The sequence below is a fragment of the Echiichthys vipera genome (assembly GCF_963691815.1).
Source record: "Echiichthys vipera genome assembly, chromosome: 6".
NCBI classification, from domain to species: Eukaryota; Metazoa; Chordata; class Actinopteri; order Perciformes; family Trachinidae; genus Echiichthys; species Echiichthys vipera.
Genome location: NC_139831.1, coordinates 11388279 through 11400931, shown reverse-complemented (window position 1 = coordinate 11400931; position 12653 = coordinate 11388279). Strand labels below are relative to the sequence as shown.

The following is a 12653-nucleotide window of genomic DNA, read 5'->3' as shown; positions in this document are numbered from 1 at the left end:
TGACCGTGTAACCAGGACCTTTCCTGCACACACACGGTTCTCTCTCTCTCCCTCCCTCTCGGCAGTGGTTCTTCCCGGGAGCAGTCAGCATCTCTCCAGCAGCGGACTCAAGGACTTGTGCGACCACCTCGACGCGCAACAGAAGGCTCTCTCTCTCACACACACAATACCGGACCATACAGCGCACAGGACAACTTTCCCTAGCATTATTACGCATGGCTCTGGCTTTGCGCAAAGCGCGACTGCAACACCGTCTTTGGAGAAACTGATGGGATTCTAGGAAACAGAGCAACAAGAAGCTTAAAATACGATTCAAGGATTGTTCAAGCGATTAATCCGTTTGTGCCAATAATGATCTTCACACGCACACCAGGATACCCTCTTCTTGCCGTGTGATCATTCAACTGAACGAGTAGATTCGACGCGTTTTCTGAAATTCTCATTTCATATAAAGATGGATCTGTGGGGAGTTTATCTGTTTCATCTCATAACTTTGGGTAAGTAAAGACGTGTCTTTTAAATAAAAAAGAAAGAAATAGATGCAGCAAATGTTGGAATTGTTTGTTTTCAGCAGGGGGAGAAATTAATCCAACCTGCAGCAAATGAATATGATCAAATGAATCAAATAGAAGGAGTTTTTCGGTCTTTCCGTTCTTTTATCTTTTGGGCACCAATAATAATATAAAAAACGTGCATTTTGTATAATTTAATTACTTAATAACAATCTAAAAACATGATTTTCCAATCTTAGATCAGCAGTTGCACAGCATCATATGTGTTGGACAAAAAAGAGAGTTACGTATACGTGCACGTACAGCGCCGTGTGTGTGTGTGTGTGTGTGTGTGTGTGTGTGTGTGTGTGTGTGTGTGTGTGTGTGTGTGTGTGTGTGTGTGTGTGTGTGTGCGTGCGTGTGCGTGTGTGTTGCGCGAATATAAAACCTGCACAAGAACGCTCCATTTTTCCATTGGTCGGTGTGTGGACCATATTTTTGTTTCCCTGGTTTCCTGTTACTCTGCAGAATCCAAGTGTTAAACCCAGCTCCACATTTAAGTTATATTATCAATGTATCACACAATATTTATCATACTAATATTGAACAGCTTTTCACCTTCACACCAAATAATATCTGTCACATTTAACTACTACATGCATACAACGTTTGATCTAAAACCTATTGTGTAACCCTTATTAAAGTGACCATCCTCAGCAGTTCATCAGTCATTGTAATGTCACCTACTTGCTCTTCATCTAATTGAGCAAAGCTGAAATATTGATTTTTGTGGCAACAATCCACAGTATTGAGAGAGGAGAGCTGTGACGATACATAAATCTGTCAGTCTCAACTGTGGTGCCACAGTTAAAACTGTAACTATATAATTATACCCACTCATGGCCATGCCACCAGACATAATCACTCTGCTTTTAATTGGCCCCAGTGTTCCTACTTAACAAAGGCAGGAATATGCATTATGCCTCATGTCTTTATTCATTCATTATTAATATCCGTTGGAGGTCTTTATTAAAGAACTTAATGGGGATGCCAGTAAGAAAGGCTGAATTGAAATGAATAGAGTTTGCTTTTTGAATCAGTGTTTCTGTCTGGAATGAAATTTGACAGTCATATTATTATATTATTATAATTATTATTTATTATTAGCTGGTAATGTCTGATAAGAAACAGCTGTGTACCAGACATATGCATGAAAACAACCCAAGCACTTTTCGCTGCATATTTAAATGTATGTAATAAATAGAGTGGCAGAGCTGTAGTCAAAACCAACTTAATCAAGGTCATGTCAAGTCCAAGTCCAGGTCCAGTCGAGTCTAAGTCAAGTGCAGATCCAAAGTCAGTAGGGACCACATCCTGTTCAGTAATGTATTTCCAATGCTAGTGATTAAGGAGTTGTGATGGATCTGTAAGCAAGATTGACCTATCTTCTAACATCAAACTAATCAATGCAGATAATTTCGGCAAAGTTCTGTACAACTGATCCCGAATCAGCGACCAGTAACAACTCGACCAGTTCTCAATATCTGTGTCCAACAAGGCACAAAACAAGTACAAGCCTTCAAAAGTGGACGAGTAGTACAGCCCTGTACAGCAACGTTGGTTTTGAGGCAACTCAAGATGAAATGTTACAAAAAACAGTGTGTGTCCAGCACACACAAACATATAAACTCTTGCTGCTCACAAATGCTTTTTTCTCTTGGATCCTTCTGTCAGAATATGGACCAGGTACCTGATGTGTGCTTTTTATCTGTAAATTAACGTTACACAAACGGCAAATGTCCTTTACCAATGTTTACTTTGCCTCGACGCTCTATTAGTACGTCATATGCTTCATCGATCTGATTAGTGGATTTGGCCCGTCTATCACAAACATAGGTGGTGATAGACAGATGATTTATCCAGTCATCAACCGGTACAGTATTTCCGCCTCTTTCCGAAAGACCTCCATCCGCGTGTTCCCAGATGCATATGCAGAGCAAATGCAAATTATGCAAATCAATATGGTCGAGTCCAGTTAGCTGATTCCAGCCAGTTTAGCCAACTGCTCAAATCAATTGGCCAACACCAAACTTCAAAAGATCAGACACTGTTTGAATGAATCGTGCTATTTATGTGGCATTCTGGGCAGCTTCTGTGACTTCCAAGGCTGAATATGGACTTTAAACCAAGCTCACATCGTATCCAGCTCCCCTAACTGCTCCAGAGGGAACAGAGGGATCTCAAAATCACCGCAATCTTCTAGATCACAAGACTCCTAATAACTTATACCGAAACGATTACTTGATTAATTGATTGGCAGAAAAAATGTTGTAGTAATTTTTTATGAAAAAATGGAGAAAATTCACAATTTCAAGTTTTCAAAATGCTGTTTGCTGCTTGACTAATGATCAGACAAGCGGGACGACTTCATCTCTGAATCCTGGAAATTGTAAATGTAAACGATTAATTGATTGCTTGCAAAAACAAGTGACAGATTAATCAATGATGAAAACAATCTTTAGTTGCAGCTCTAGAATACTTATGAAGTTATTATCATGTTCCATCAGGGTAAATCAACCGATATATCTACACCAAGCTTGGTTTATTAAGGCTTGCTCATATCTGATTGATGATGGTCTGAGCTGAGGCGTGAACCTTGAGCAGTGATGATGTTCAGATCCTGAGGAAGACATTAATCCATAGTAGCAGAGGGTCAGTTTGTGCATTCAAACTGAAGCACTGTTGCCTCCACTGTTATGAGAAATAAAAGAGAATCCCAGGCAAGTAGTTGACTGTCCACACTTTGATCTTATCTGCATGATAAATGCACACCAGGTCTCACTTGGACACATCCACACGGAGGCATGACATACTATAGAATTAAGCACAATTGTGCAGTGTAAGTCTTTTTTTGTAGGTTAGATAGACATTTTTTTAACCTGAGATGGTAAAGGGGGCACCACAATCAAAATAGGATTGTAGAACAAGGTGATTGCATTTAATATTAACGGGTGAAAGTGGGGATGTCTAATGGCAATAGAGTGGCTGCAGTGAAAAACCAGTAGCAGCTGACAAGAATATGCAAATTGTTCACAACTCTTCTAATAATTTAAAATGTTGATTAAGGTTGGTCACAGCTTCTTCAGATTTTTTTTGTACTTTAACCTCCGTCCTTAATCAGAGCTGCTTTTTCACCTCACCAGCAACCAGCTTCCGCCTACCGTCACGCCAGATTTTTTTATTTAATGGTTTTGACATTGTGGGATATGACCTGCGTCTTTAATGGAGACAGATAAGTACTGCCAAGCATGCTATTACCTGGCGTACTGGCTGGCCTCTTGTCGAGGATTTGTCATGAATCTCATTTGAAGCAGGCAGTACACACGGCAGACATACAGCCACATCACATGCGGTCTTCTTGTCATTCCCAGTAAAATGTGGCATTATAGGTGAGAGGAGATAGAGTAGCCTTGATTATAGGAGATTCACCAAGATGTTAATGCCAATTTAACCCCATGTATGAAACATTATTAGTATTTGAACATCCATACACTCACTGTCAGGGTTAAATACTTGGTCATCACTGTTCAGTTCCTTTCACACCACAACTACACCAGATGAAGATACAGCTCCTCATATAAATGTGTGTGCTTAAGAGTGGCAATCACTGCAATGTTTCCACTGGAAGTTCAATATACTTGGTGCTGTCATTTCTAGGTATCTTTGTGATTGATGAGAGCTAATGCTTATGTCTGTGAGGGCTATAAATCATGGTTTCAGAGCACTTTTGTCTTATGGGTCCTTTAGTTTCCAGATAAGTCCCAAGAGAGAAACTGATACAGTATTTAACTTAATTTATTTCTACAAAACCTGGGACATACATCATTTGGTATTGATTGTAGGGAAAATGTATTATGGTTTAAGACCTCATCACTACCCACATTATTGCTGTGCTCAGGGATTAAACCAACAAACTAGGACAAAATGGCAACACAGTCTGATTATCATTCTTAGTAAAATGCAGTTCTCACTTGGTACTCTCTGCACATTCTCCAATGTATTCCGAGCATATCGTCGAGTGTTTTGCAGTACTCTGTGGTAAATTGCAGTGTATAAATTAATATATACTAGGAATTTTATTTGTTCAGTAATGCAAGTATGAAATGATTAGGAAACTGGTGAAGTCATAAAAAATAATAGTTAGAGGACAGAAATGAAACCTAAAAGTTGACATTTGAGGCCAATCAAGACATTTTTACAGTCTTTTTTTTCTACAAACACAATATTATTTTTGATTAGGGCATCTTTGACAGTTCTCTACTGATATTTCTTGTAACACCTCGACTGTAACATATATGCAGATACCGAACTAAATCTTTACTATTCTTAACTTACATACTGTAGTAAAGACCCAAATGGAAAATGCATCTGTCCTTTACTGAACGTTTGAAATAACTGAGTATAAGTCAGTGTTGCATCTCATGAGTCTCAAGGTCTAGAGGAAATAAAACTCTATGAAGGGTATGAGTTTTCCATCCAAACATTATCAATATACCCAAGGAACATTTATTTGCTGGCAGAGCTCGGGGTTAAAAGCTTTAGAGACTGAATGGCTGTTACATTTTTCCTGTGGGCTTCTTCTGTTCTCCAGCCATTGTCAGAACCCTTAAAAATGTCTTTGTGTTTAATTAGTGAGGTTTTAAAAATCTGCTGTCGAGCTGGCACATTACAATTCATATCATGTCAGTCAGTCTGATGGTGCTGGCCTTTAATGGTAACACTATTCAATTCCTCATATAATCATCTGCCGATAATATAAAACTATGATATAATAACTTTAAACTGAATGTACAGTTTGGTCACAGTCTAGACTGAGGAAACAAAGACATGGTCGGGGCCTGCTGGGCGAGGGTTGAAGCCAAAGACGTACCATTGATTAGGCTTGATGAATGTGGTTGAAAAATAAATGAGTTTGAGTTTAAAGCCCTCATCCATTATTGTAGTTGAGTGCCTCCAGTTATATCACTGTTAACTCATTACTGAATGTGTTTACATTTTGAGATTTATGTGATTGAAGGCGCTCTGTTTGGACAAAATGACCAACAACAAGTAATGGGGAGACACAGAACACAACTCCTGTCTATCTTACATTTATATCTCATGTAGTAAGAGGCTTAGTGGCTTAGCTTGCCAATAAAAATAGGACAGACACTAATTTGGAGTTACAGTAGATTCTAGAAGCTGTAAAAAACGTATTGTCTATCCATTCATAGTATTACATTTACATCCTCATGTCGAACTGTCTTCATGTTGGCAAATATTTAAAAAAATATAACAAAATCTGGCCCTAAGATTCTACAGTTTAAGCTATTTTGTTCTCATATTTTCTGTTATGTATCATATTTTTCAGATTCAGTTTCAGATTTTATTACAAGAACATTTTTCCCAACTATACTGATGTTTATCAGGTACCTAAACCTGCTGCAAACAATGACTTTTATCAACAGTGGATCAAATTACTACTGGCATGTGAAAGGTCTTGATTGTAGTGATAGACCCAAAGACACCACTGCAGTTCCCCTCAGCTGTACAGAGCATTTTGGTGTAATTCAGCTTTTCAGATAGATAATTTAATATCTTGATAATGAAAAAATCACATCACATCTTTTCTGGTAATTCAAAAAATAAAGAGTCTATGTGAAACAACTACATTGTAAAGCCTATTTTTGTAAAACTGTATGTGAATTAAATACTTGACAAATAAAAAAAGTTAAGAACTTAAGTGCCAAATTAACATACATATTGTGTATAACAGAATTTTTAAATCATTTTGACATTACTTTCAGCTCATTGAATTTCTTTTCTTTTCTTTTTTTACAACAGGCAGCGTTGATGTTTTGGTTCACTCTAACCACCCATATCAGCGTTGTTTCTAGACACATCAGGCAGCCCTTTTCTGATGAAAAACCTTTAAAAACGTACACAACCTGGTCAACCCCAAACCGCAGGCTGACAAAGTTAGCCACGGGATGGTTATCCTAAACTATGGCTATATCCTGAGCTATCAAGCTGCCAAATATCAACAGCACTAAATTGACTATAAAAAAGTACTGCAACTATTTAGCAGAGATATATATTTTTTCATTCTGTGCAGTCTTCTTCCTTGTTGAATCTCACTGCCTACATTACCCACAACGCAACTCGACTGCCAATAGTTAAGACCAATATTTAGGTGTGTTAAGCTAATGGCACCATACACTTTGCTATAGTACTTCCAAATACCTGTAAGCAGTAGCTGGTGTGTAAGGTGGGTGCTAATGGGTGTGTAAGAAAATCTAAGCCCCTGTGGATATATTTAATTGCAATTCAGGTTTTACAAAAACATGTACACGGTGTACTAAAATATAAATATTATTACGTATAAGCAACACCCTACAGTGCCCCAAAGGGCAATCTTCCTTTATCTTTCCCTTTCCTTTAAATGTGTTTAAAACATGAGTGAACACACAGACTGTGGCTGGATTAAAGCAAAACGCTTCTTGTAACTTTGTTAGATTAAGTCTGGGCCATGCAACAGCAACCGCTGACAAAGGTCTTGGCAAGAAAAATCCCACTGTGGTTAAAACTGGAGGAACAATCAAGCTCCTGGTGAGATGTTTTCAGAGAAAAACCTTTTCAGAGAAAGGCATTTTGCGGTTGTAAATCAATCTTCCCAACAGTACATTTTGTTTTATTTGATTTAATTTTTTTTCTGTGAAATGCTGAGCAAGCAGTTAGTTTCCCTTGGTGTACTAGTTGCATTATTGGATAAAAAGTTGTGGGTTAAGTGAAATAAAACACACTGAAAACGGTTATACTGTAGAAAGATGATGCTGTTCAGTTACTTGGAGATGCCTCAGCATTAAGTCAATTCAACATCTGGGATCGACATGCTGTACTTTATAATCTCAATTACATGCAGCATCCGTTTTCACCCAAACACCCCCCGGTCCTTTGGCTCAGTTATCATGTTTCTGGTCAGATCTCAGGTCTGATTCTCTGCTAAATATATGATAATGCGTTCTATTATACTAGTCGGTTATATTCAGTGAGACAGGGCTGAACTACAAACTAGGGATTGGATTTTTTATTGCTTTGTAACTGTCAATACCTTAGTATGATTGTTTTGGATTGCCATTGCACTGTCCCACAATTGAACTTTCCACAGCTGTATGGGTAAAACAACTCATCTAACTGTAGGTTGGCAAGTAAACATCACTTTCGGCCATTTCATTAGAATGAAATGACAAAATGTAAACGTGTGAATAAACGTAAAGTGAAAATTTGAGTACATGAACTCGTCCATGAACATTATTTCTGCCGGATGAATTAGTTTCTTACCTTATACTTTTTAAGAATAATAATTCAATGCAAGTACTCAAATCGGAAAATTAATTAAAATGCCCTTCCCAATTTCAAACCGACTGTATAGCTGTCACTGTCACAAAGACAAATGCACCAGCGGTCATTATCTTAACTCAAACGACAGTGATATATTCACTGGATGAGTTTCCTTTAATCTGCATAACACACTGGTTTCAAAACTGCCACTGATCACCAAGTTCAGAGCTAGAAGGTGAAAATGACACAGTACTTGCATAAATAGACTAAAAGCAGCCTCTCCCTCTCCATTAGACCTGTTAGGAAATTCAGAAAATGGTTCTGAGGTTATAGATGTACAGTGGCCTCTAAGGGCCAAACAGAGGCTCATTAACTCAGAGTCTGTCAGTGGTTATCCAGAGAGCAAGACTGTTCCAGACAAGCAGGCACAGCCCCATTGTGACACAATTTCAAATGGACGGCTTAAGCTCTACTTCTTGTTGCATTTCTGGGACACAACTAAATCTATTTGTGGTGAGTGAAGTCTCATGAAGATGGATGGAAGCGAATGTCGGAAGAGTACACGCAACAAAGGTCCAAGGACGTATTTTCTGGTCTCTCTCCTCTAGTTAGTTGAGTGTGAAATTAGTATTTTCATTGCACACAAGGCCTATAATATGGCCACCGACGAGGCTCAACTTATTTTACTAAGTTTTTATTTATTCGAGGGACAAACAACGGTGTGACACAAGCAATAAGCTGGAAACATCACTGCAGCTTTCTAGATGTAATCCTCTTAAAAATGATAAGAAGAGCAGATGTGGAGTTTTTTTTTTTTTATATGTAAATAACAGCACTCTCTCTTATTCCAAAGTAATAACCTTGGTCAATGTTGAACTTCTTTTTGATTAATATATAGTGAGTTTTCAGTTTCGTCTTTGACTTGCTGGCATTAATAACCACAGGCTGCAGACAGTGAAGTGACTTTTTACGCCTCCGCGCTGGCAACAGAAGTGGCCGGGAGTACTATGTTTTTGCATTGTCCGTCTGTCCGTCCCTCCATCCCTCCATCCCAATCTTGCAAACAAGAAAACTTAGGAACCCCTGGGGGTTTTCTGAAAAAGGCATTTTTGGCCATAACTCAATAAGTACCAAGCCTATTATGACAACATTTCACACAATGCCTAAAATAAAGGTCAACTTCACTGTGCAATCATAATGTTTCATAACTCAGGAACAGAAGGGGAGATATTTGTTCGGATACTGAATTGAATAATGTTGAAACTGCAGTGATTGTATAGATTTTCTGTGCTGCCGGGTTGAAGATGTGTGGGAAGCATCCACAGTTCACCAAATAATACACTTTAAATTCCTTCAAAGAAAACTGCAACTTGACTGTTTGAGCTATACAACTGCAATGTGGTAATTCTAGTTGTCGATGAACATTGAACATTTATCCTTTGTTATTTTCCCTTTTCCTCTTTCCAATTTTCCTACAATAAAGAGTTACTGTATCATAGAGTGGTAAGCTTTTAGGGGAGCCTTTGTCTAGCAGTATACTTAAATAGTGGTAGTAAAAGATTAAAACTATGAGAAGTTCTTGTATAATTCCCCCAGTCCCATGATGGATGCAGCAACCTTGTATCATTTTGGTCCCAACACAGGTTTTATGACAGGTAGGACGAATGAGCTCACTAACTGAGTTTTTTGATATCTGTAGCTGTGCATATGTACTATATGCTGTATTATTGCTATTATTTGATTTAAATAAGTGCCGCCTCAAACTTTATAGTATTTAATTACTGTTTCATTGTTTGTTTACATGCACAGGCAAGTGAATTATACTACAGTTCATCCAGTAAATGGAATAGCTTCTTATCAGCGTTCCCAGACTAGACCATATACCAGCAGCACTATGACACGAGTAGTTTTTCACTGAAATTAATTCAGCATCTTTATGCCTAGGAGGAGCTCTACAGTTAATCAAATCAGTGAAATCAGTTTGTGGCCTTGTCCTAGTCACAATAAAAAGGAATGACTGGAAATCCTTGTTTGCACGATATAAATTGAATTATTGTCTACACTGAGAATAGGATTAGAAACAGAAATAGTATAACCTTGCAGCATTCCACGGACCCTCTCCAGCCGTGTGTCTTTACTCTCATCTTTCCCAAAGTTTGGGTCATTTTTAGGTAAATGCCAATCAGCTGCTTGAAATGCATAACAATGCTTTAATATGTGAATAAATTTTCGCAATAAAAATGTAAGAAGAGTGATTTTTGTGATGCTGTTCTGTTTAGCTCAGACACTGTTTGTGTGACTGATTACAACTCTTTCTATCTCTCCTCAAAAACTTAGAGCTGAAAAAACGTGTTCACACTCTAGCTGAAGTGTGATTCCATCACTCTTAATCTTGTAAATTCATGATGTTATTTATAGGTTTGGGTCCCTGGTAGACACCATCTCTTTTGGGACTTGAGCTGAAAAAGCTTGGGAACCCGTGCTCTAAACCATCTGTCCTGAGTAGTATTGTTGTTATACTGCATAGGCTGCCAAGAGAAGAGACATCACATCTCATCTCAGTGGAAATTATGTTGAGAATCCCTGAGGTGACAAATATATACCAAAATACAAGTATATTTTATTGTTCCGAAGGAAAAATCAAGTGTTTGTGCTATTTTTTTTTTCAATACTGATAAGAGCAATATGTTTTTACATTGCCTCATCATCTGTGGTTACAAGCATAAACACATTGTGGCTGATTTTCTGACATACTCATTTTGCGGTTGCCAACACTGTCAGCTCTGCAGTGCAAGCTTTTCTATTTGTCATATATTTTACTTTTTATTATATCTATTCATTGTTCCAGATATGTGGTACACAGGTCCTGGGTTCAAATCCGAGTCTCTGAGTTTGCATGAGTTATGCACGAGCCCAGTGAGGAGTGCTGATTAGTTTTGTCTTTGTGCATCACCATCCTAAATAAGATTAGAAGGAGTATATGTAGATTGACATGAAAAGGAGAGGAATCCTTCCTCTACCTGTCTTGAATATATTGGAAGTTATGAGTGAAGCTGCCCACAAGCGAATGAACACACTTTAAGTGCTCACTTTAAAAGGCGTAAGTCTTAAAGTGAAAAACTCAAACACCTATCCATGTAAGCCTTCAACATTTATGTAGCTGATATAAAGCAGTATGATGTGTGTTTCTGTTGAAAAAGTTGGCTTTAGATAGAATTTATGTTCTTCTTACAGTCAGTGTCTGAATGCACAATTTTATATTTGTGGTAATTTATATATCAAGTATCAAAATCTGGCCTAGTTTACTTTATCTACTTTATGACGGGAATGGCTAAACAAATCAAGTGCAGAATATGAATAAATGTACTGTATATATAATGCAGGACACATGATGATTCTATTATTTCTTCTGTTGGAATATGGATAATCACGATTTTTTTTTAAATTTCCGATCAAAACCAAAACTGGATTACGTGATCTAATCCGATATTCAGAATCTTTTTTTTCTTTAGAACAACTTATTTTTAAGATTTGATCCAATCCAATAGATACAATTCGAAAATAATGAAAGTATGTTTTGACTTTAGGATATCTGTTATTGCAGCTTATTCCTCTGATCAGTGAAAAACACTACATAACATTTGGGATCTGTTTGCTTTGGTCTCGGTATTCAATACATATTTGTGTCATGTACATCTTGTTCCACCAAGCATCTTCCTGAGGTGAATAGTCAACTTGCTCTGCAGTATAACCTTGTAATGTGGAGATGATTGAGGTTGGACTGAGCGATGCTCAATTCCTCCAGTGTTCAAGGAAATGAAACATGCCATTACCAAGGCAGCAGACAGGAACCGGCTGGAGGGCACCTGTCTGTGTGAGCTGCAGTGGATTTACAACATCTGCTCAATGCAGCAGAGGATGCCACCTCCGTTCACAAATACTTGCTGAAAGATTTCAGACACAGGGAATAACGCAGCCAAAAAATTGCAAATTGTGTTCACAGAAGATTCCCGTCTCACTTTGAGCTAAAGAGACTCATACAGAATCTCAGGAAGATAAGTTATTGAGAAGTTGTTCAGTAACCGAGGTTGTTTGGTTTACTCAACATCTAGTTGTTGTACTATTGTAGTTGGAGATTAGCATGCTTGACTACATGTTTATATGTGGTATTTATTTGACAGAGCAGTGCTTCACATGTCTTATTAATGGCCAGTGTGTGATGAGATGTTGGCCTTGCTTTTAGAGGCCTATGACTATCATCACCCGGTAGATCTGAATCCCTTTCCTTTCCATGCCTTGTTAGGCCCTAATTAATTGGATCAAGAGAATGCCACTAAGCATTTGACAGCTCTCTGTGAGTGATAACTGTGAAACCAGAGCCACATTCCCATGGATGTGCCCCCAGAGAAGAATCACTCCATATTAGGTCCATTGACTCTCTGCCACACACATCCTGAGGGATTCAACACTGCTGCTGTGATAAGGAGCAGGAAGACCCTGCTTTGAAAGCTGCAGGATTTTGAAGTTATTTTCTCTAGTACTGTGTTATGATAAATATATCCACATAATGGTTAGCATCATAGAAAAACTTAGCAACATTAAGAGTATGTGTTCAAAAGATTTTCATGAAATCCAACCCATTTTACATTTCTGCAATACCCATTTAATGTATTTATAGTCAGTGGTCTTTATATGCTGTAGCAGTTTTCATTGTTTAGTGGCAGAATCTGCCATTGTCAAGCTGCACTCAAACTGCTTTCACACCATAAGCTGTAATAAATA

General features: G+C 38.0%; 1 protein-coding gene across 1 annotated transcript in view; it reads left to right on the top strand.

Annotated features, from left to right (window-relative positions):
* Positions 1–260: 260 nt before the first annotated feature.
* The window catches only part of gfra4b (GDNF family receptor alpha 4b), a gene marked incomplete at its 3' end in the record, with an annotated part of 42141 nt that continues 29748 nt past the window's right edge, over positions 261–12653 (top strand). The window contains exon 1 of the mRNA XM_083914740.1: positions 261–497. Coding sequence (XP_083770866.1) covers positions 455–497 — 43 coding nt within the window. The 5' untranslated portion in view covers positions 261–454. The remainder of the gene's footprint in view (positions 498–12653) is intronic.